Raw genomic sequence first — 23,471 nt, forward strand, 5'->3', positions numbered from 1 at the left:
CCGAGCCACGCAGACGGGATACACTGAGATTTGTTTCCCGGGCAAACAGGTGTTTGTGTACCATGGCACTAAGTACAACCTGTCAATTGGATATCCTGTGAGACTACCATCGCATTCACTGTCTTGCTATGTGTGTCTATGTGTCTTGGATATCTCATGAGGGTTATCCGATAGTTTTGATCATTAAACCCGCTTAGCTGCATATCTACGCATAACGGCGGGCCGAACTGCAGACCCACCCGGTCCCGCAGCGTCATCACAAGGAAGGATCAGGGAACAGCTTCCGAGTCACAGCGACGCCGGACCGGACCCGCCCTGGATGCCCTACCCCTTTCCGGCCACCCGAAATAGCGCGCCTAGCTCCGGCAACCTCCAACCTAACCAGAACATCACCAACACAGACACTACCTAACCTCATAACCGCCACCGTCATGGCCACCCACCGCCTGACCTTCCTCTACCCCCACCTATTCAAATCAACAGCCCGCTGGGGTGAGCCCGCAATCGCTGCCCGAGGAGCTCGTCGCAAGTCGCAACACCCACCTGCCTTCCTCTGCCAACACCAACACCATGGCTTCACATCGCCCTCGGCCGGGAGACAAGCCGCCTTTGCCAAACGAGCCGGCAAGGGCGTAGAGCCACTGCCACACCACGAGACCTCTGACTTGCCCCCTAAACCCGCGCAAGACAGCAAACAAGATGGAGCTGGGAAGCATAGTCAAGATTCGAAGCCAGGAGACGAAGGGAAACAGCAAGACACAAAACAAGACGCCCCCGAAAGTCAACAAGAGACTCACCACAAAACAATCAAACCAACCACCCCCGCCGATACCCAAACCAGCGGTCCAATCCACGACCCTCCTCCTCCGCCACCACCACCACCACCCCAACCCGCCCACGACCCCTCCACAATCGAACTCCCTCCCCCATCCGACATCGACCCGATCATCCAAACGAAAAAGGGGTCACCAATGGATGAAATCCTCCACATGGGCCCTCCCCCCTCTTCCTCCCCGGACGCGCCATCATCACCTATAACCCCCTCCTCCCCCTCAGAACCACCCCCCTCAACCACAGAAACCACCACCACCACCACTACCACCACCATCTCTTCCCAAGAGAACGCAACCACCCAACAAAAACCCAAACAAACCTACATCCACCACTTCGACTCCTACTCCCTAGTCAAACACCTCTCCTCCCCCGACCAACCCCCCAAATACACCCTCCCCCAATCCATCGCCCTCATGAAAGCCATCCGCGCCCTCCTCGCCCACAACCTCGACAACGCCCAATCCGGCTTAGTGTCGCGCTCTGACGTCGACAACGAAACCTACCTCTTCCGCGCCGCCTGCTCCGAGCTCTCGACCGAAGTCCGCAAAAACCGCCGGGTAGCCGATGAGCAGCTCCGGCAGCAGAGAACACACCTCCAGCACGAAGTCGATATCCTCACCCAGCGGCTCAATCAAGACCTGTTGACACTTACAGACAGCGTAAGGGGCATGTTCAACGACCGTAAGATGGCTGTTAGGGAGGAGCAAAAGGCTGTTGAATCTAGGGTTTGTCTCCCCTTTCTACACAATGAGATGGTGTGTTGACATTGAAAATAGATTCAACAAATTAATTACAAAATATCAGTCATGTTGAACTCGGATTCGAAATCCGAGATTGAAGAGGTGAGGTGGGTCTTGATTAGGAGGTCCGTCCTCGGGATTTTGTTCATGGCCGTCTTGACGCTCGGCACGTTGAGGTACGCCACATTTGTGAATAGCAAACGGAAAAAGGAGATGGAACAGAGGCAAAAAGAGCAAGAGGAGATGAGGAGGAGTAACGGGATGAAAGATCACAGTCCTGCGCCCGAGGCGGCGCAGATTTTGGCTGCTAGCTAGTGACGGGCGAGCAGGGAATGGGAAATGTAATAATATCGTGAGACAATATCGAGTAGTGAGTGATCACCAAACAGAGATGAAAACTGTAAACAGTCACCAAAATGATGGGAACCGAAGGTAATACTCTAACCTGCTTCATGTTCACTGTCACATCTATATATATACACTCCCCTTCCTCAACCCCCAAAATTCATCTTCAGCGCAATCGTCGGCCTTTCCTCCTCCTCCCCTTGCCCCCCCTTATCCCGCCCCTGCCCCAACGCCCTCCCACTCCTGATAACCCCCTCCATAAACCCCCTCTGCTCCTCCCCCATCCCCCCAACCACAGCCCTAAACGCGCTCTGGTCCACGCTCGCCAGCTCCAGCAACCTCGCCGACGTCTCCTTCGCAATCACCCCACCATCCTGCACATCATCCTCGCTCGCCGCCCTAGACAGCAACATGGGAATGACCAACGCCATGGCAATCGGGCTGTGATCCTTCGACAAAGTCCCTACATACTGACACAACGCCTGCGCGACCAGCATCCGGGCGTTTTCCGGGTCTTCCCTGTTGGTGTCCGTCACAAAGGCGATCAGACGGGGGAACAAGAACCGTGTGATTGTCAGGTCAGCGACAGTCTTCTTGCTGCCCGCGTGGAGAAGCAAAGAGCGGAGGCAGTTGGCTGCCATTTTTGCCGTCTGTTTGTTATAACGCTGTTAGTTGTGGGCGGCGGGAAAGGGGAAAAAAAAAAGGGGGGGGGGCAGGACATACCATCCGATCAGTCAAACAATCCACCACCTCCTCCAAAAACCTCGCCACAAGCGGCTCACTCCCCCGCAAATGGTTCTCCCCCGCCGTAAACAAGATCGTCATAGCCAGTAAGCAATTCTTGACACACCCCAGACTGGCCGGTGTTTCCCTCTGCTGACCCTTGAGGTAAATCGACAGGAACCTTCTCAGGCATCCCAAAAGTTGGATATCCGTCGCCGAGTGCTCCTCGTCATCGTTTACCCTTCTAGATTGCGACATGCTACTGATGAACCGCTTCAGAGTGGGGAGTGACTGCGGTACAATCACCTCCTGGCAGGCAGAGTTGGCGAGGGTGGTAGCAAAGATATGGATAATGCAGGCATGGAGGTCTGTCTTGATGACGGGGGGGAACACCTCAGCAGCATCAACCAGTGCGTTCAACGCTGTCTTGATTAGCAACACCGCCTCTTCCGTCATTTGGTGACGCATTGGTTGAGGGGTCTCGCTCAGACCAGGCAGCAGGCCGGACAACACCAAGACAATGATCCGAGTGAGCTCAAACAGCTGCTCAATGTCCTCGGATAGCTCCCCGCTATCGGCCTCGTTCTTCTTCCTTGCTGCAGGGTGGGCAACGCATAGAGCCCTCGCAATTTCGACGATAACTCCCTGAACGTCAAGTTCCTCGGTGAGAACAAGTCTATCCAAGAGATCCATTGTCTCGGAGAAGATAGCATCTCTATAAATCGCATGACCAGAGACGCTCGGGTGCAGAATCTTCTTCAGCGCCTTGAGAATAGCCAAAGTCTGTTCCTGCGTCGCCAGCGATTCACTCTGCCCCGGCTTGGTCGCCAATGCCTCAAAAGCAACACCAAAAAGCACAAAGAAAAAGGCCAGGGGCTCATCCCGATAGTTGATATCAGCACCCTTGGACCCTCCCCCATTCGTGCTGTTCGGACCAGTCACCTCCTTGCCGTCCAACGCATCAAAGACAAACTCGCTGTCCTGCTCAATAAGACTGGCGATGGCATCCACCAGCTTGAGCCAAGAATCTTGATAAAACTTGAGCTGCGTCTCACGGTTCAGGGCAGCATAGACTGTATCCAAGCTACCAGAAAGTGAGGGGGGTCCCAGAGTCATGGAGATATCCGGCTCGAAGCGCAGCCTGGCAAACTCGCGCAGAGACTCCAGCCAAAGAGGTGTCAACGTGCCAATATGTGGCTTGAGCACGTCCAGTAGATACTTCTGCTCAGAGCTAGCAACCTGAAGCTCAGCCCAGGCACCAAACACGGACATCTTGACCATGACCCTGGCGTTTGAACTGAGGCCCTTGAGATCGCCGATACCAGCATTCTCATCTTCTGTGGCAAAGTTCTCCAGCGAGCTGACCAAGGTCTTGAGAATTCTCCCCATCCTGTCCACGTCTGTGACGATGCCGGTTGAAATGAAGCCGGCACAAACATCAACTGCCTCGGCTGCCAGTTCAGGAGATGAATCTGCTGCAAAGGCAGGTGTCAGGGCAGAGCTGATCTGGGCCTGGTACTGCTCTAGCAGCATGGCTTCCTCAAAGTCAGGATCCGGTGTCTTTCCAAACATCTTGAGCACAGCACCGATGATCTTGAGACCCCAAATCCGTTGCTCAACGACGCCAGACGTAGACGCCGAGAAGGCCATACGGACCACATCGGCAACCTTGCTCTGCAGTGCCGTATAAGCCTCAGACTCGCCATGAGAAGCAACCTCCTTGGTGACGATGGTAAAGATGTCATGCAAACACTCCATCGCAAAGGTAGTAACCTGCCACCTCAACGGCTCAACATCTGACCCGCTCGGCGCAGAAGCATCATCTTTCGCGGCCCCAGCAGCAAACCCAGCAACCTCCTCATCCTGCAACTCAAGCCCCCCGTTGCTCTTCTTCGTCACCGCCGTCGCCCTAACCGCCTCCTTCGGCCTCGTCATCTTCAACACATGTTGAAACCTCGCCAACCAAGCCGTCGTATTCGGCACACAAGTCTGCCTCATCCAATTCCTAATCGTATTCCTCATCCCCTCATGCCCCGGATCCTCATCCAGCACCAACCACAACTGATCCTCAAACCCCCTTTCCGCCGCCTCAATAACATCATACGGATTCCTCTTCATCAGATTATGCAACCCATCCACCGCCACATCCCTCAATCCCTTCTCATCCCCGCCGCCCCCCCTAACCAAATACCTCTGCAACGTCCTCACATACTCTTTAAAATCCACATACCCCGGCGCATACAGCGTCAAATGCTCCAAACAAACCAAACTCCCCCTCTGCGTCTCCAAATCGCCCTCCTCCTTCCCAAAAAAACCCACCAGCGTCAAGATCAACTCCCTCGACTTTGTCGAGTCCTGCAAGTCCGGCCCAAGCACATTAATCAAACTATCCACCCCCCTCGCAATCGCCGCCGTAGTCCCGTACTCAACCTCCAAATTCATACTCGCCGGCAGCGCCGTCTCCGCATTGTGCGTCTCGGCAAAATACAAACTCCCCAACACCCCCAACGTCGCACTGACATAACTCCCAAACCCCAACCCGCTCGCCTCGCTCACCCTCCCCATCGCCTCCAACGCCCAGTAGTGCACCGTCGGGTGCGGATCATTGCACAGACTCATCAGAATATTCAATATAGTCTTCAAATGATACCCCGCCGCCATGCTCCCAATCTTGGCCTGTATGCACCCCAACGCCATCGCACACCCCGCCCTTGCGCTCGGCTCCCTGTTGACAACAATCGTGTCAACCAAAAACTTGATCTCCTGATTGGTAAACGCGTTTCCACACGTCGAACACAGCCGCGCCACCGCCTCATAGGCAATAGCCCTGACGTACTGATCCCGATCAATGACAAAATCCCTCAGCAGCTCCTGCATCAGCTTCTCCACCGCGGGGTTGGTGACGTTCCCACCAGGGGACTTCGTCTCCCTCACCGCAACCCGTAACACCTCCAGCAAGCTCATAGCCACATTCACCGTGATCGCCGCCTTCCTCCCCGGATCCCGCTGTAAACTCCCTGCCGCAACAAAAGTAGTCACCTGCTCTAGCACACTCTCCTGCACCTTTGGCGGTGTCAAAGGAAAGACAAACGCAAAGAGCTGAATAGCCATGTTCACCACCTCTGTGGCAGCAGGATCGGGCAGAGAAGGGCCCTCTCGGCTGCCGATATACAGAAGCGAGGCATCATGCTCAAGCGTCCCGCAAATAGGCGAGAGCAGCAGCTTTCGAATTTCCTCCTCTGGACTTTGTTGTCCAGAAGTCCTTTCTTCGGGGTTTTCGTGCTGGCCTGGAAGGGGCCGGATGTCAAACCCTCGGACGGCTCCCGTGATACCGAACCCAGAGTTGTCGCCAATGTCCCAGATGCTCTCAAAGTTGCCGGCAGAGTTGGCGATGGAGGCGCTGAGGGAGGAAGGGGTGTAGTTGTCCGGGTCTGCAAACAGCGAAATGGCCAAGGTGAGGAGGTTGGATTGAAGTAAAGCCTCGGTGCCGCCTGCTGGGCTGATGTTGACTAGTTTGGTGTAGCACTGCAGAACTCTCCTCTGCACCATAATCTCCAAATCTTGAAGCTGAAGGGAAGGGAAGAGTCGTTCGCTGATGTCCTCGGCTGTCTTCTTCGATGGGAGTGTTCTCAAAAAAGCAGTAGTGCTCTGAAGCATAGTGGCAATCCGCTTCGAGACATCAACAGTCAAAAGACGGCTGTTGGACTCGAGGAAAGCGAGAATAGATCCGAGGGCGCATTCTCGGACGTGGGTGAGAAACGAAGCGTTGAGGTAGTTCCTATGAATCGAGCTGTCTTTGGAGAGAACCTTGGGCAAAGCATTCTTCCATAGTAGAAGCAACTGGGAGAGATGAATCTTGACAAAGTTGGGTCCGAGAGACATCAGACCTCCGATGAGAGTCCAGGCGACCTGAATTTGAGTGCTGGCTACCCTCAACTCAGAAGTGCCACTCGACTTGAGGAGGTTTGTGGCCATGGTAAGCACCCGACTGTTGACATCGACCGACCCGTACAGGGGGCGCTGTGGGCTGGCGCTGAGACCAGCCGAGAGGCCATGGGCAAAACCAATGCAGCGACGAGGTGAGTTTCTTCCACTGCCGAGCAGTCCCAACTCCCTACCGAGACTGTTCATGCACACCGAGAGACAGTGTAATAGTTGCTGCGGGCATGCCAGACCGAACGTCTTCAAGCATGCCGAGGCATGAACCTGCACAGTATAGCTTGGGTGTTGCAAGACTTGGAGCAAACCATCACGGCAGGACTCGGCAAAAGCATTCGAAGCCGAACCCAAGGTGTTGATCAGGGATGACAGGGCGCTCAACGAAACAATCAGCGTCTGCTTTGTCGGCTCTGGTCTTTCCTTGACCACTTCCGGGTAGTTCTTGAGGATGTTGTTGATGATGGACTTGGCAGCACTGATTTGCCCAGACTCGCCCAGAATCCTCTTTCCGACTATATTTTGAAGAATAATCTCAATCATGCGCCGTGAAATAAGCAATCGATATCGATAGTTGAAGATATTACTGTGGCCCAACACGTCGGTGGTCAAGTTCTCCAACATTTTGATATAGTTGGTTTCCACAGTCTTCTCGCCCAGCTTCTGAAGCATGTTGCCATAACATATCGCAATCGCCGCCCTGGCTTTGTTGCTCGTTGACATGCGAACATATTCGGTAGTCAACACCTTGAACATGTCAATCAGTGACAGCGCCAGCACCTGGGACTTTTTGCCTGTTGGCGCCGGACTCGAGGGTCTGGAAGGAATGATGTCATCCTCGTCTTGCAAAGCTCCAGGCTGCATAGACTGCCTCTTGACAGCCTTTGATTTGGATCTTTTCAGCAGCACGAGGGGCGCCTCCCCAACGGCCGCGGGCGAGTAGCCACAGACAAGGGCCTCAGCGAAGCAATCGGCGGCGGCAGATCGCACATGAGACGACGGCGAGTCCCAGACCTTGAAAACACAGGACCGGAGCTTGTCGAAATCGGTCGAGTTCTGAAAGTAGGGCGTGTGCTGCACCAACGAGCGCATGCATCGGCAGGCCGAGATGATCACCAGCGACCCTTTGTCACTCGTCGCATAACTCCTGCACTGCTTCCAGATATCCCTAGCAATGCTCTCGTCCAGACTCCCTCCCAGCATCTTGGCCACCTTGCCAAGCGCCGTAAATATCGCCGCACGCAGTCCAGCATTGCTCGAAGAAGCCTTCAACAGCTTCAGCAAAGCCGAGCACACCAACTGATACAACCCAATCGCGCTGTCTCCGGCCGCACCATAGATATCCCCCAGACACACCACCGCAGCGTGTCTCGTCCTGTTCTCGCTTTCAATCTTGGACTTGCCTCCCGAGATAATCCCCACAAGCTCGTTGACCGTCTCAAACAGCAGCTTCCTATCCCCCAAGCCAAATATGTGCGCCAGACATTTGCCCAACGTGTTACGTATGACGCGGCTCGGTGACGGGGCGGCGAGGTTTATGATTTTGAAAATCTCCTTTTTCATGTAGACCTGCTGGGCGGTACAGTCGTCTGGTGGCAGCGCAAGGACATGTTTGCTGAGGGCAGCGACAAAGTTCAGAACCAAAAGTTCCTGCTGCTCAGACGATAAGCCCTGGAGCTTGGAAGCGTCGAATTCAGGGTTGGAGCTCGCGGCAGCTGCTGAGGAAGCGCGGGGGGTGCTGCCATTCGCGTGGGTTGGCTCGTCCGTGACGGCCGCTGTCGAGGCCATCTGATATTATTGTATTGTCTGTTTGTGTCGTGTGTGTTTCTCTGAGGAGAAAGATGTTTTCTCAACATCTGGAAAGGAGAGAGCTGGAGAGGTCTCAGGTTGTCAGGGGCGCACCCACACCCGCACCACTGATGACCACACACAACACCCTTGTAGTGGATCTCTCTGGCAGTGGGGGGGAGAGAGGGCGAAGCCAATTGAAACCCAAGAAATCGATGAGGGGCCAAGCAAGAGCAGCTGCCCCACCCCTCCCGTCCCGGCAGGCAGCGCGCTAATATTTTGAGAACGGCCTCCTCAGGTTGGAGCTTTTGATCGTGGAAGCACCTTGAAGACCGGCCAGGCCAAATACAAAACCTGAGAGGGATTGGGGGCTGAGAGCTGGCAATCTTTCGGGTAATTTGTTTGTAGATACCCTCATTTTTTTTCTTCTTTCTTTTCTACCATTACAGTCTCCCCACCCCCTCATCAACCACAATGGCCTCCCTCTTCCGAGCTCTCACGCCCCTAACTCGGTCCTCTCCCACGATATGCGCCTCCTCTCGAACCACCCGCCCCTTCACCACCACCACCCTCCTCACCAGCGGCCACAACAAGTGGTCCAAAATCCGCCATGACAAAGCCATCAACGACCGCAAAAGAATGCAAACCATCCTCTTCTACACCCAGCAGATAACTGTCTCTTGCAAATGTGCGTCGTCCCACTGCCCACCACTACCCACCTGAACCATATCTCGCCCTTACACTCCAAAAAGTATACGGCCCCGACCCAACCTACAACCCCAACCTCGCAAACATCATCACCGCCTCCAAAAAAGCCGGCGTCCCCAAAGAAAAAATCGAAGCCGCCCTCGCCCGCGGCCAAGGAAAATCCACCTCGGGCGCCACCCTCGAGTCCCTCACCTTCGAAGCCGTAGTCCCCCCCTCCATCGCCCTCATCATCGAAGCCGAAACTGAGTCCAAACTCCGCTGCCTCCAAGACCTCAACCTCCGCGTCAAAAAGATCTCTGGTGCCCCGTCCTCTTCCAAATTCTTCTTTAGTCGTCTCGGCAGGGTGGTCTTCGAGAAAGACTCGGAAAATAATGTCGATATCGACCAAATCATGGACGAGGCGATAGAAGCCGGTGCCGAAGATCTCGAAAATGACGCCGAGGGTAACATTGTTGTTTGGACACAGCCATCCGACACGGCCCACGTAGCCAAGACATTAGGGACGAGGTTCGACCTCAAGGCGTTGAGCGCCGGGATTGTCTGGACGCCAAACGAGGACACCAAGGCGAGGTTGGACAGCGGTATCCAGCATGAAAAGTTCGCCGAGATGCTCGAGCAGATGAGGGAGGACGGGGATGTGCAGGCGATTTACAGCAATGTGACGAGGGGGGAGATGAGCGATGAGGAGTGGGGGAAGATTGAGGAGTGTTTGAGCCGATAGTGCCCTTCCTCCTCCTATCCTGTGTATATAGACTTGTATTTTAACATGGAAAATGTACAACACAATCAATTCCCCCCACCCCAACCAGTCCCGAACCAAAGAAAGCAGAGAGTGTTTTGATATAACCCAAACGCCCAAAAATGCGCACCATGCCCTCGATCATACACATATCATACCTTCCCCCTCCAACCTCTTACTCCTGCTGATCGCGTGGTTGCTGCTGCCCCCCCTGCTCCCCCAACCTCTTCTCCCTAAGATACAACCTCCGAGCCCTCAACCGCTGCAGCTCAGCCTCGATCTCGTCCCTCTCGAGCGGGATCCTGTTTGCGTTCTCGGGCTTGGGCCAGAACTCGGGGACGGAGAATCTCGAATCGAGGTTGGTGCCAAAGTAGTACATGATTCCGATGGGGAACATGATGTACATTCCGAACTGGTCCCTCCCAAGCTCATCAGCGCATATCCTCCCCCACCCTCCGCCTCAAATGGATTGGTTGACTGACCTTGAAGACCTCCAAGTTAAGACCACCCATCTTGCCTGTATTCCTCCCTGTTTGATCGGTGTGCGGTGTTGGATCAGAGAATGTGTGTGTGTGGTGACGGTGACGAAGCTGTCGAAAACTGCACGGACGGTTCGATAAGCTGATCTGATCTGAGCTCCCCCCAAAATTCTGGAACCTCTCGGCAAGCAAAGAAGTCGTCAACATTGATGTGGGGCACGCATACAATTCGATGCGGCAATGGGTGGCCCAAGCTTCCTAGCTGCAAAGCATTGTCCCGAGCTGCCAAGCTCAAACAGCGAAACCCCTGGCTCACAACCAAGAAAGAAACCATCAGGGTGCCTGACCATCATCACTTCACTCCCATAGCCATCCCCAAGAATTTGGTATTGGCCAGAAAATAGCCACTCACACATGCCATTAGATCTGATATCATGAGACACAAAAAAAAACGCTCAAAAATCAAATAACCCCCCCCTGTGATATAAACCATTACCCAAATATCCCTCCCAAGTGGTATCTACCCATCCCATCCCATCCCATCCCATATTAACGCCAACTCCCCCTCCGTTCCGGACAAGTCCTCGTAACCCTCCAAATCCCCAACCCCCTCCTCCCCACCACCCGTTCCAGCGTATTCCAAACCCCATCCTCCCCAAAATCCAAATCGTCCATATTCAAATGCCTCTTATACCTCCACACCTCCCTAAACCTCAACCCATCATGCCCCTTATTCTCCAAATACCCATCCAGCCAAGTCGCGCTCAGCGGCGCGACCAGGTACGTCCCCTTCTTCTCTTTTAAGTACTCGTTACTCCTCCTGTCCGCCGGCAGGTCGCACGTAGCCAACTCTGTTAGTTGCGCCAACAACTTATCCCCTGCCAGCCCCATCACATCTTTTGTCGTTAGGACTTCGTTTTTTCCATTCAAGAGCCAGATGGGGGGGGAATAGGTTTTCCACCATACTGCCTGGGTGGCGTCGGGTTGTTTTGATAAAAATACCTGGGCGGGGATTACTCCACCTTGGTGGTAGGTTCCCATTAGGGTGCCAAAGATGAAGTTGAAGATGATCCATGATACGGTCCAGATGCGGGTGAGCTTCTCGCTTTTGGGGAGGCGGACCGAGGAGAGGATTAGGGGGACCGTGGGGAGAAGGAAGCGGGCTTCTTGGTGTTGGGAGATGGACAACACCACGATTCCAGAAATGGCGGAATATAGGCGAAGGGAGAGCTGGGGCCGGGTGAAGAGGAGGAAGGCTCCTGGGCCGAGGAGCTGGGGGAGGTTGACCATGATGTGCTGGTACCAGGGGTGAAGGCCATGTTTGGCTAGATTCTCGGGGTCAAGGTTGTAGATGAGGTTGTTAAGAGGGGTGAGCACCGGGTTGTGGATGAGATCGGACCAGGTGATCGAGTGTGGGGTGTAGAATGCGGTATCGAGAGCGATGGCTAGGCCGGTGGTGAAGAGTCCGGCGGTGACGATCGCGAGGAAAGAAAGAGGGCTGTTTCATGTTAGTTATGGTCTTGAAGCTGAGAGAAAGAACAGGGGGCCTGTACTTCTTGAAGTAGTAGGGCAACAGCCGAAGCCCGGGTATCAATAAAAACGCTGGAAAGGTAATACGATTAAACACGCCAAAAACGGCAACAACTCCAAGGACCGTCGAGGCTAGAACGGTGCTCTCCTGCTATTGACTCCAATCAGCATCTCGTATATTCTCGGCATTCGCGGGGGTGTTGCTTACCGGGCTCCCAACAATGCGCTCGATGAGCACCAAGCACCATGCGACAACCAACGACTCGATGGAATTCGAAAAGGTATGGGTCTGGTATGTCCATGTCACGTACGATGACGCAACCAAGAGAACAGCAAGTCGTCTATGCCGGGGCGACCGGATCAACTCGTAGATTGCCCAATCCTCCAAAACGAACCCCACCACAAACATCAAGACCCGCAGGGTCCAAAAGACAGCGATGGGTGGTATCTCGCCGTCGTTACCGTTTCCGATCCATAACCACCTCAAAAGAAGCATTGGTAACCCGTAGACCGGCCATAATGGGAAGACGCTTCGGATCGGGTTCTCGCTCGTAAACTCCCAGGTGTGTCGGACTGGGTATTTGAAGATTTGCCCTGTTGGGTAGCCATGTTAGAACCCTATTCCCACACTAGTCCAACGCTTGTGTTTTTGAAAGCCAAAATCCGTTGCGCAGACCAAATCTCAGCGCGATGTGATCCCGCGCTCGATATGCGCTGTGAAAAGGCTGGCTGACCCAGCCGTCCCGTCCTCCCCTAAAAAAAAGTATCTGACGTACCAGCGATAACCTCGGGGCCTTGGAAGTTCTCGTCCGGATGGAGATAGCTTGGTGATAGGGCAAACCAAAGCCGGACGAGAACCAGAAAGAGATACGTTCTCCGCCACATATTAATTTCGCGATCTCGTTATTCTTGCGCCAGCGAGGATGAGGTGGTGGTGGTGTTGTCGCAAGGCCGAAGCATCCGATCTCTAGGGTTGGGCGCAAAGGTTGGAGTAATAGTTTCGCTGTTGTCTATTGTCGAGCATCACCGGGCACGAGGGGGATTTGGAGGTTAAATGGAAGAGGGAGCAAGGTCATGATCATTAACATACACCAAAATAAAAATAATAAGGACGGGAAGGATGGGTACGATATGGAGCCAGACCTACTGCTCGGAGGGGAGACCATCATGCGAAAGACAGGGTGTTTATTCAGATCCCTGCCCATCGAGCTGGGCTACGCGCTTGGCATCTGGAGTGACAGAGCTGTTTTTGGGTCCGCCAATCCCGTCAGGGGCGCAGATGACAAGGGGTCACGGCTGCCAGTGAGCTTCTGGATGCTTTTTATTCCAGCCTTGGAATTTGCTAGTGCGGGACAATAACAACACCCCGCCGAGGATTTATTACAAGGTCGTCATTCATCATGCCCTCTTCATGACTCTGAGTATTTTCAAAAGACTTTTGGATGTCATGATACAACTAAAAGGACTTGTAATGGGACCAGTTCACAGCTGCTCTGAAAGTGGAGTGAGATACTTAGTGAGATGTTCGTTTTATGATGTGCCGTGCTAACTACACCCAAATGGCCGGATTTCACCACATCGCACCATTCCATTTCCGTCTGCCGTCTGCACTGAAGCTTATTGCATCTCCCCGACGCAACCGGTTCTTGCTGCACTTTCCCAGCCTGCTGTGTACTGGGAACGGCTGCAAACACGGAGAATGAACGAGGCTACAGCTTGCACGCCGCGAGATGACCTGCATGGTTGTTTGAGCAGCCACAAGATGATGTGAGAGGCTGTCTAAAGAAGGCTGGCTGCGCCTACATCATCTCTCCGTTCCTGGTATTCACCGTTCACCGCAGTGTAAACACAATTAGAGATCCCCAGATTTTGATAACGGAGCGGGGTGAATCGTGTTTGCTTAAGGACCCCACCAAATTTTAAGATTTGCTGTATGGCTAACTCTTGGTTGCATGTGAGAAGTAAAGATATCTTAGCAGAGTTCATCACCAGACTCCAGAGAGAGAGCAACACGAGAGAAGTTTGAGCCTCTTGCTTTTGCCTGGCATTGGTAGGCAGGGAGTCACCCGCCCCGCCACAGCAGGCACCAACGATGTTTCTTTCAAGAAGGCCGATCAAAGAAGCCACTTGGTGGACCGTGCGCACTACTTTCTCCACAAGAGGCACCCAGCGTCCCTTAACCTTCCTAACTGTCGACCTTACCTTCTCCTTCACTCCCCAGATCCATTTGCTCTCCCATTCACTTTCCCACAAACCCATTGAAGTTTGCGATACGAACTCTCCACAAACCAAACCATACAGATAAGGTATTTATTCCACGCTCTCTTGCCTCTTCTTCCTGCTGTCTCCCCCTCCCATTCTTTCTGTCATCAAGACCCCGCCAACAAACCAACCATCACCAACGCTTCTGCAGCATCACTCGCCTTCTATTATAGACAGCTCCTTTCCCCAAGTCTTTTCTTATTCAATACGCTTTCAGCATCGTGTCGTCCGCAGTTCTACAACCAACCGTTTCTAACTCTGCTTCTCCAGCAACAAAATGGCCGATTCTTCCAGCACCACCAAGATCGTGCTCGAGTCCAACGAGGGCGCCAGGATCGATGTTGGTAAGTGATCCGACATGCAGTACTCTTTTCTTTCTGTTCTTCTTCCGCTGACCGCATCAATTTAGAGCGCATCGTCGCCGAACGGTCGGTTCTCATCAAGAACTTGATTGACGATCTCGGAGAGGAGGCTGTTTTGGCTGAGCCGATCCCCATCCCAAATGTCAATACTGCCGTGCTCAAAAAGGTCATCGACTGGTGCAAGTACCACAAGAATGACGCTGCTCAATCCGCCGACGATGACAACGATAATCGCAAGAAGACCACCGACATCGACGAGTGGGACCAGAAGTTCATGCAGGTGGACCAAGAGATGTTGTTCGAGATCATTTTGGTATGAATCACTGGTCTTGGGTGATTTTCCAGTAACCAAAAAGCTAACGCGGAAACAGGCTGCCAACTATCTCGACATTAAGCAACTCCTGGACGTTGGTTGCAAGACTGTCGCCAACATGATCAAGGGCAAGTCGCCAGAAGAGATCCGCAAGACATTCAACATTACAAATGACTTCACCCCCGAGGAAGAGGAACAAATCCGCCGCGAGAACGAGTGGGCTGAGGATCGTTAATCGGAAACGAGCGACGCTTTGGCCATCAAGCCATGACAGCGAAGATGGAGGCCACAACCATCATGGTCTCGAGTACGCCTCTGACTGGGTTTCTATAGCGGCAGTGGTGAATGGCATTTTGGGTCTGCTTTAAATCGTTGGGCCTGAGTTCATTTATCAATTAGCATTGATTCTGGCGTTACGGACTTTTTTTCCTTTCACGAAACAACTTTAAAACCAACTATCTATATCTGGGTGGGAGGATGGGGCAATGGGGAGAGAATAGTGGCTGATGAATACATGATGCTCTCGGATATCATACCCAACACTTGTGGTAGATGCTCTTTTTTTGGTAACCAAATGCAGTGAACAGACTTTGTGAGCCGTGGCGTTTGACTTTTTTCCTTAAGGGACAACGCCCTCGCTGTTCTCCATGTGGCATTCATTGTGTGTGGCTCCATTGTCTGTCCGGACACGGAACCTTTGGCGCCTTCTGGGCCCCTAAGTTAAGACAATGGCTGGAGGCTCAAAGCCAGAGCAGCAGTCGCGCCATCTAATAAACCCCTTGTGACGAGCATTTGCCGTAAACTGTGGTCGCCTGGCTTGACGGTGGCGCCAGATTTGGCAACGAGGGCGATGAAAAAGTTTGAGAGGAGGCGCTTGTTGAGGGTGACGCGATCGGTGAGTGCGTCATCTGCCAGCTTGCGCTATCAACCTCACTCACTTTCGCTCCACCTAGATACCTATTACGTTTGCCTGTTGCAGCCAGGTGTTGCTTTATTGAAGGCAAAACAAGGCGATATCAAGAAATCCCAATGTCCAAATTCAATAGGTTGATCATGTCCAAATCCAACAGGCGATCAATTCGCTTGTAGTCGTGAGGATAAATGAGATTAGCCTTGCCCTGCGTGTGGTTGGATATCTTGAAGGGTAAATGATGACTTCAATGTTAATAATATCTTTCTAGGTACCTAGGTGCTCGCTTATACATTCAGTTCACTGCAAAATACATCTACGGGGACTGGGGGGAGGTATCGTGAAGGAAGCAAAAGCCCATGAATGGAAGGAAAAACTCCCTGCAAGATATCTCCCTAGCTCACGCCCATTCACTCCAGTTAATAAACAGAAGATGAAAGGCCTACTCTGGATCTCGGAACGGTCTGGATTACGTAGCTTCAATGCCAGAAGTTATCTTGTCCTAGGCGTCCGTAAGAGCTTACATTGATGAGACGGTTAGTAGTAGGTATGGAGGTCGTTGAAGATTGAAAGCTTGCAGCGTGGACAATGACTTCACTCCTCAAAGAATGCCGGAATGTCATGAACAAACGGAGCCCTGTTGGGCACTACGTCGACAACCATCACATACACGATACCACGGCCAAGCCTCATCATCAAGCAATCATGTCGCCGTTTTCTCTCTTGCACTCATCAGTCCAGTTCTCCCCAATGGTGACCCTAGAAAGAATACCAATGGCAGACAAATACTCCGTTTGAAAAATCTCAAAGTTCGGCAGGAGAGAAAAAACCCGAGACCCTTTCATTTAGATACCAAAGCCGCAAATTAATACGCCCAATGAGAACCTGCCTGCCGTTTTTGCTTGCCCGCATGCCAGAACTAAATGCACCATAACCCTTTTTCCTTTCCCCTTCGCCTATGATGCCTCAGTCCGTTCCCACTTCGATTCGTTCATTGATATGTTTGAAATTCCTGGTCCACACCAAGACAAAAAATCAAGCATGGCGCATTTGGTCGGAATTGTTGACAGTAGTGCCGTTACTCATGCAACGGACGCCCAAATGGCATATGCATTGCAGCCGAAAGAGTTAGAGAAAACATCGGGTCCTCGTTTCGTCTGGTCTTGGTTGAACTGTTCGCGGGAGGGGAGAAGCGAGCAGGCAAAAAAAGGGCTGGTGAACCGAGTCTTGCTTGTGGATGTATCTTGAGGGTCGAATGAGGAGCAGAGGCGAGGTTGAGAAAAAGTGCATTTAGAGGCCGAGGCGGGTCTTGCGCCAATGTCTCCGCTTGGCGTTGTATCTGTGGTTGACGGGTCAGCAAAAAGAGGTTCGGTCGGTTCGTGATCAAGCCGATCCTTCTCCTCTGGTCGTTCAAGAGAAGAAAGGATGGCCATGTTCGTCGGTCGGGGGTCGTACCTGATGGTGTTACCAGTGCGGAGGCGAATCCATTGGGGAATGGGACGGTTCTGCTTCTGGGCCTTAGCAAGCTTCTGCTTGGTCCGGAAAGTCTTGTGGCTCTGTTGAGAACATCGAGGTCAGCATCTGGCTGCGTCACGATACTCGCTGCCGTCGAGTGCCCCTCTCCAATTTCGACCTCTGAGATTTCTGCATGACTGACGCGAGGGAGGCCGAAATTGGGGTCGGGAAAATCGGAATCGACGAGAAATTCAGCTTGGACAGTCGTTACATACCGGCATTTTGACGGTGGTTGTCGTGATAACCGAGTGGTGTCAATTTCGCGATGCTTCGTCAAGGTGGGTTGGAATCCGAATATTTGGTGTGGGCTTTAGAAAATGCGCACAAGCTAGGGCCGGTTGGTGTGGCTGGTGACTCCATCACGTGCCGGCAGAAAAGTGGCTCGTAGGAGCGGTCAAGTATGGCTTGAAAACCTTACCGGGGTTTCAAGCTTTTTGACCCTGTCGGCTTTGTCTGCCAATCAAGCAGGGCAGTGACCGTGCACCCGCGATTCACTTGACAGGGGGAGCCATACAGATAGCCCGACCAGAAGCGGCCTCTTTCATGAACGGGACCAAAGTTGCATGAACCTGCGAGACCGAAATTTCTTGACACCTTTACTCTGAGATAGGGGGCAACTGGGAATTCCATACTCAAGCGATCCGGTCATTCCAGTTCCCGAAATCCTCTCCCACACACCAGGCGCCGTCATCCCCTCTCGGGCCAGATTTCGCATCGTCATCCGCTCCGGATCTCCCTTGTCGGTGGATTCGGTCCGCGATACATTCGCCTGTCAAACTTCGACGAACCCCATACCCAACCACAAACCACGCGCCGGAACTTCCGGGCGACAGCAGGGCGAAGATGGGGCAAACCATGTCATGGCTCGGTTCCTTGTCCAGCTTCTTTTCGTCAAAGAAGGAAATCCGGATTCTGATTCTCGGACTGGTTCGCCTTCCCGATCCCTGATCCGTTTCTATGCGCACGCGATACTGACGGCCGCGCTTCCAGGACAACGCCGGCAAAACCACACTTCTCTACAGACTCAAGGTGCGCTTTTCTCCATTCTTGACACAGGAGGAGTTTTAAGTCTAACAAAGACTTGCAGATCGGCGAGGTAGTAACAACGATACCAACGATCGGGTTCAACGTCGAGTCCGTCACATACAACAACCTCAACTTCAACGTGTGGGATCTTGGTGGACAGACTAGCATCAGGCCATACTGGAGATGCTACTATGCCAACACGGCGGCGGTCATCTTCGTGGTGGACTCGACCGATATCGAGCGGTTGCAGACAGCGGCGGATGAGTTGGCGGCCATGCTGAACGAGGATGAGCTAAAGGATGCCGCGCTGTTGGTATTTGCCAACAAGCAGGATCAACCGGGTGCGAAGGGTGCGGCGGACATCTCTCAGGCGCTCAGGCTTGGCGAGCTGAGGGACAGAAACTGGAGCATCGTCCCTTGCAGTGCCGTTGATGGCTCTGGTGTGGAAGAGGGAATGAACTGGCTGTCGGTAAGTTTTGAGACATGGTGATCCCTGTTTGACATCACATACACCGGCATGCTGACAAGAACCACAGCAAACTGTAGCACAGGATTAGAGTGCTGGTTGTTTGGCGCACAGCAGATATGAGAAAGGGGGGGGCTTTTGTACAACAAACACATGAGCATGCCCGCGATTTACGAATTTGTCGAAAGCAGACTTGGGTATTTACAACCACGCGCGCACACACACACACGTACGGCGGAGAGCGGCGACTCGGGAGTTTTCTTGGGGGGGGCGGACGATGGCACGTTTTGCCCACGAGGGCCCGTGTGGATGGATGACATACTATGCGATAGGCGCAGGGCTGCATAAGACAGGGGCGGCGTGGGCGGTGGGAGGGGTTTTGGCACGTATACAGGAACTTACACCATTTAATAACATACAACCCTGTGGTGGGGTTTAATATTCTCGGGTTGACATCACAGTCATGTGTTGGTTCGCGAAGTGAAGGTCTTGATCAACCGCAAATTTCTCGAGTTGGCTGTCCATGGTTGGCGTGGGACGTTTATCCAGGGGTCCTTAAGGTCTGTGGGTTGCTTCTTCAACATACATGCACATTGGCTAAACCCGGTGGTATTGCGTCTATAGCATTCGGACCCTTTCCTCTCGAGACACTCACGGTAAGCCAAATCATTGTTGTCTATATTCAAGTAAGAAGGGCGTGTCCTAACTTTCTCCTGGACGGCCCATGTTTCCACATCCCCTCCCCCCCTGGTAAATATGCCTCCTGATTTCTGATAGATGGTCATAAACACACCTTAATTGGCCTCTTTCGTGGGCTGGTTGATTTGTAAGTCTGCAGCTTTTGTGGGTCGAATTTGTGTCTAGGACTGGCTGTTGTTGGGGTAGGCGTTGAGTATATCGACTCTGGACAGTGGTATGGGCTGCCGGATGACGGAAAACCTCATTTCACATGATTCCACCCTCGGGGGGTTGATGCCATCGGTATGGAGAATGATATGATGATCGATGAGCTAATGCCTAGGTATCAACCTTGGATCTTCGGCAGCGGGGGCCCTAGGACACAGCAGAAGTCGAAGATGTCACTGTTTTGTTTTGTCAGCCGTTTTGTTTACAGATATGTCTATTCTCTCAGTAAAGTGGGACCATACTAGTAAGTTTCGCAGCATTTGTCGCAGCAGCTCTGCTCTCTTCGGGGCTCAATGTAACCCGGAACGGTGAGGACCATTGGTTCGATGGGGCGCTGAGGTTGGGGTGTTAGTTTGGGGTTGGACAGAGGAAGGGAAGACCTACAGGCTGCCGGGAAGTGACATTATGAACACCAGAGGTTGAGGTAACATTCTTCACGCTGGAGGGGGTCCGACTAGGGCTTATGATGAACCCGGTAGCGGTATTAGGGGCATAGGATACGCTGGGGTTGATGATTGGGTTGGCTAGACGGACGGGATGGGGGGAGGTGGAGGGTTCTGGAGGGACTGTGAGGTGGCGGGAGTTGCTGGGCTTTCTCTCACTGGCAAGGCCAGGAGTGGTGGGATTGGTGGAAGACATGATTTTCTGTCGATGGTTGTGGGGGCCGGTTTGGTATGAGATGGGTGTAGAATGACTTGAGAGGGGGCAAGTATGAAAGAGGAAACGTATCCATGCCAGAATGAAAGATATATCTGTCGAGATGAGGCTCACCAGCGTGTCCCGTGAAAGGGGCGCCGGCAAGGGGGCAGCCCAGATTCGCTGCTCACGGTGCTGCTGGAGCGGCTGCAGAGAGTGTGGGAATTCTCTGCTATAAGCGGCACAGGATAGAAACTGACAGTGTTAGTATACTCACCCTGCAAAAATATGGTTAGTGTTGTCTTCTTTGGAGCAAAGTGAACAGAGAGTATGGTACCATCTTGTGTGTTCATCACGGAAAGCCAAAGCGAAAAACACAGGAACAGTTCAATGCACGCATTTATGTAGCTAGGAGTTACGGGAGAGGTCTAAATGGTCTGTTTCATTTTGGGATGGACTAAGTATGCAAGCCTACTGTCTTGTCATGTGGGGGCTCATTGTGTCCAGAGAGAACATGTGTTGTTCCTAGCTCCTCCTTGTTTTAAACTCCATGGCTTGGGACCTATAGTTGTTTTGAGTGTGCGGCGCATGAATAGAGATGAGGCTGATGGTGCGGTATATTCCCGTTGTTGGAGTGAGGGCAAAATGAATGGGAGTAGGTAACACTTCTCCTTTGACTTGGTCATGAAACCATTGACCGGAAGAAGCTATTCTGTAGTATTATATAGAGGAATAAGAACAGGTTACTCCCTTTGCTGAGAAAGTCGCAAAATGTACAATGTCTCCAGCCAAATCTGAAGCCCAAATAGGAAAGAAGTGCTGGTGTTGTTGAAGTATCCCCGATAAGCTGATAAGCACACCTCCGATAGCGGATATCGATCTATCCAGCTGAAATCAGCCCCGCGCTCTCCTCTGCTACATGCATGTGGGTCTTGGGTCTGAACGATCGCTGCCCCGCCATGACTGACTGGGGTTGTGAGTCAAATCAACTTTCTTGGTGTGGGTGGCATTGCTGTAGTTGAAGATATTCCCGTCGTCCACCACCTACGCCAACAAAACTCCCAATTGCACACCAGAACAGCAATATGGCTCAAACAAGCAGCGCCTCACCGGGGGATCTCACCACAGAGATCCTCCAGGCTCTTTCCCAGAAGGACCCCATCAACTCGACCGAGGCTTTCCCCCAGATCCCCTTCGAGTCCATCAAAGCCGCCCTCGACCGTCTCGCTTCCCGGTCTATGGTCAAATACGAACAAATCGAGCGCGAAGAGGCCTTCTTGGAACCAGAGGCTGAGATTATCGTCAGCCACGGCAGTCACGAGGCCCGTGTCTTCGATGCGGTGCACAAGGCGTTGGAAGGCTTGTCGATTCAGGATTTGGAAAAGGAGATCGGCGACAAGACAGTGACCAAGCTTGGTCAGGGCAAGGCTTTCAAGGAGAAGTGGATCAAGAAGGATGGTAGCAAGTTGGTTGCGTTGGTATGTGGTTTGCGCCGAGTCTGGTCGTTGACAACGACAAGCATACAGATGCTGACTGCAGTTGGTATAGGTCGACTCGATCAACGATGTTACGAGGGATCAACTCAGGGTGATCAAGGAGACAAAGACACACGATGCCAAGATTATTGCCGACCTGAAGAAGCGCAAGCTTCTTAAGCTCCAGAAGGTCATTTCCTTCACGATACACAAGGCCGAGAAGTTCGCCCTCGAGATGGTCAAGGAGGAGACAGATCTTACCGCCGAGATGCTGGCATCTGGCGCGTGGAAGGAGGCTACTTTCAGTGAGTGCTGGCAGAGCTGTGCGCATGGCTTGGGCAGGAGCCAATACTGCTTGCTGTCCGAGGCCGGCACGAGAAGGACAATAAGGACAATAAGGCTGACACTCTGGCAGAGCCATACAACTTCAAGGCACTGGGTGCTGATCAACATGCTGGTGCCCTTCACCCCCTGAACAAGGTCCGCTCTGAGTTCCGGTTAGTTGAATCTCTGCCAAGCCCCCCGTTTCGACCCCTAACCCTGGGCTGGTTATACTGACCTCTTGCACAGTCAAATCTTCTTCGAGATGGGCTTCACAGAAATGCCTACCAACCAGTTCGTCGAGTCTGGCTTCTGGGTATGTTGGATCATGACGTGGTCAAACTCTGCGTGGCTAACATGATCACAGAACTTCGACACACTCTTCGTCCCTCAGCAGCATCCTGCTCGTGATCTCCAAGATACTTTCTACGTCTCAGACCCACCAAAGGCCGGCAGACCTACTGCCACTGGTCCAGATGACAAGGCGGACTATGAGGAGTATTTCAAGAACGTACAACAAGTCCACCAGGACGGCAAGTATGACTCGATCGGTTACAGATATCCCTGGGCTGAGGATGAGTCGCTAAGGTATGTTGTTCCTGCCACAATTTGCAGCAATATGAATTAATTCAGTGCAGACTTGTTCTACGGACACACACCACTTCCGTTTCTGCTGCCATGCTGCACAAGCTCGCGCAACAGAAAGACGAGAATGGGCGTGTGCCACCAGCGCGGTACTTCTCTATCGACAGAGTCTTCAGGAACGAGACAGTCGATGCCACACATCTTTGCGAGTTCCACCAAGTAGAGGGCGTCATTGCTGATTATGGCCTGACCCTCGGTGGCCTGATGGAGTTCATGGATATGTTCTTCGGCGCCATGGGTGTCACAGATTTGCGTTACAAGCCTGCGTAAGTTGTTCTGCTCTACCCTGGTTCAAGAGCAGATGCTGATGTTTCACAGTTACAACCCGTACACTGAGCCATCGATGGAAATCTTCTCCCACCACAAGGGCCTCAACAAGCTCATCGAAATCGGTAACTCTGGTATTTTCAGGCCTGAGATGTTGGAGGCGATGGGTCTGCCCAGGGACTTGAGGGTGTTCGGTTTCGGTCTGAGTCTGGAGAGACCAACTATGATCAAGTATGGTATCTCCAACATTCGCGAGCTCCTCGGCCACCAAGTCGACCTGAGCTTCGTGCAAAAGAACCCGGCCGTTCGTTTCGACAAATAGGTGAATCTACGATAGACGGGGGAAAATCAAAAGATCAAAACCTGCAAACAATCACGTCCAAAAACAGTCCACAGATGAATGTGGTGCCGAAAGAAATGTTGTGTTACAATGCCACCGCAGTCCAGGCAGCGGCATTATCTATGCCGACTTGGCCAGAAGTGGCATTGCGGTGAATCTGTGTAGAGTTAGCCAAGACGGTTGCCTTGCCGTGCTTGCTCATGTT

At 52.7% G+C, this 23,471-nt stretch overlaps 9 protein-coding genes across 9 annotated transcripts; 5 read left to right on the forward strand and 4 right to left on the reverse strand.

The window, feature by feature from the left end:
• The first annotated feature begins 96 nt into the window (after positions 1-96).
• Positions 97-1,987, forward strand: QC762_707370 (uncharacterized protein). The gene is made up of 2 exons (XM_062893579.1): positions 97-1,559; positions 1,611-1,987. The coding sequence occupies exons 1-2, from the start codon at positions 432-434 to the stop codon at positions 1,887-1,889; spliced, it is 1,407 nt and encodes a 468-aa protein (XP_062739409.1). The 5' UTR covers positions 97-431; the 3' UTR covers positions 1,890-1,987.
• A 78-nt stretch (positions 1,988-2,065) lies between these two features.
• On the reverse strand, positions 2,066-8,527 carry QC762_707380 (uncharacterized protein; the record flags this gene model as incomplete). Its single annotated transcript, XM_062893580.1, has 2 exons — positions 2,643-8,527; positions 2,066-2,569 (listed from the first exon to the last, which is right to left on the reverse strand). The coding sequence occupies exons 1-2, from the start codon at positions 8,364-8,366 to the stop codon at positions 2,066-2,068; spliced, it is 6,228 nt and encodes a 2,075-aa protein (XP_062739410.1). The 5' UTR covers positions 8,367-8,527.
• Positions 8,528-8,690: 163 nt separating this feature from the next.
• On the forward strand, positions 8,691-9,974 carry QC762_707390 (uncharacterized protein). Its single transcript, XM_062893581.1, has 2 exons — positions 8,691-9,054; positions 9,119-9,974. The coding sequence occupies exons 1-2, from the start codon at positions 8,841-8,843 to the stop codon at positions 9,793-9,795; spliced, it is 891 nt and encodes a 296-aa protein (XP_062739411.1). The 5' UTR covers positions 8,691-8,840; the 3' UTR covers positions 9,796-9,974.
• On the reverse strand, positions 9,808-10,499 carry QC762_707400 (uncharacterized protein; the record flags this gene model as incomplete). Its single annotated transcript, XM_062893582.1, has 2 exons — positions 9,808-10,225; positions 10,296-10,499. The coding sequence occupies 2 exons, from the start codon at positions 10,497-10,499 to the stop codon at positions 9,989-9,991; spliced, it is 441 nt and encodes a 146-aa protein (XP_062739412.1). The 3' UTR covers positions 9,808-9,988.
• A 342-nt stretch (positions 10,500-10,841) lies between these two features.
• SMP3 (alpha 1,2 mannosyltransferase) lies at positions 10,842-13,262 on the reverse strand (the record flags this gene model as incomplete). Its single annotated transcript, XM_062893583.1, has 4 exons — positions 12,599-13,262; positions 12,031-12,416; positions 11,846-11,973; positions 10,842-11,790 (listed from the first exon to the last, which is right to left on the reverse strand). Exons 1-4 carry the CDS (start codon positions 12,705-12,707, stop codon positions 10,842-10,844), a joined length of 1,572 nt encoding a protein of 523 aa, XP_062739413.1. The 5' UTR covers positions 12,708-13,262.
• Positions 13,192-15,211, forward strand: SCON3 (E3 ubiquitin ligase complex SCF subunit scon-3). Its single transcript, XM_062893584.1, has 5 exons — positions 13,192-13,669; positions 13,774-14,128; positions 14,355-14,428; positions 14,494-14,759; positions 14,818-15,211. Exons 3-5 carry the CDS (start codon positions 14,362-14,364, stop codon positions 14,992-14,994), a joined length of 510 nt encoding a protein of 169 aa, XP_062739414.1. The 5' UTR covers positions 13,192-13,669; positions 13,774-14,128; positions 14,355-14,361; the 3' UTR covers positions 14,995-15,211.
• A 1,107-nt stretch (positions 15,212-16,318) lies between these two features.
• Positions 16,319-19,119, reverse strand: RPL39 (60S ribosomal protein L39). Its single transcript, XM_062893585.1, has 3 exons — positions 17,400-19,119; positions 17,125-17,225; positions 16,319-17,008 (listed from the first exon to the last, which is right to left on the reverse strand). Exons 1-3 carry the CDS (start codon positions 17,403-17,405, stop codon positions 16,960-16,962), a joined length of 156 nt encoding a protein of 51 aa, XP_062739415.1. The 5' UTR covers positions 17,406-19,119; the 3' UTR covers positions 16,319-16,959.
• On the forward strand, positions 17,661-19,129 carry ARL1 (Arf GTPase arl1). The gene is made up of 4 exons (XM_062893586.1): positions 17,661-18,111; positions 18,175-18,213; positions 18,272-18,679; positions 18,747-19,129. The coding sequence occupies exons 1-4, from the start codon at positions 18,028-18,030 to the stop codon at positions 18,765-18,767; spliced, it is 552 nt and encodes a 183-aa protein (XP_062739416.1). The 5' UTR covers positions 17,661-18,027; the 3' UTR covers positions 18,768-19,129.
• Positions 19,130-21,190: 2,061 nt separating this feature from the next.
• FRS2 (Phenylalanyl-tRNA synthetase, beta subunit, cytoplasmic) lies at positions 21,191-23,390 on the forward strand. Its single transcript, XM_062893587.1, has 7 exons — positions 21,191-21,696; positions 21,767-21,998; positions 22,109-22,190; positions 22,264-22,330; positions 22,382-22,602; positions 22,653-22,925; positions 22,978-23,390. The coding sequence occupies exons 1-7, from the start codon at positions 21,304-21,306 to the stop codon at positions 23,246-23,248; spliced, it is 1,539 nt and encodes a 512-aa protein (XP_062739417.1). The 5' UTR covers positions 21,191-21,303; the 3' UTR covers positions 23,249-23,390.
• The last annotated feature ends 81 nt before the right edge of the window (positions 23,391-23,471 follow it).

The sequence above is a fragment of the Podospora pseudocomata genome, chromosome 7, assembly GCF_035222375.1.
Source record: "Podospora pseudocomata strain CBS 415.72m chromosome 7, whole genome shotgun sequence".
Classification (NCBI taxonomy): domain Eukaryota; kingdom Fungi; phylum Ascomycota; class Sordariomycetes; order Sordariales; family Podosporaceae; genus Podospora; species Podospora pseudocomata.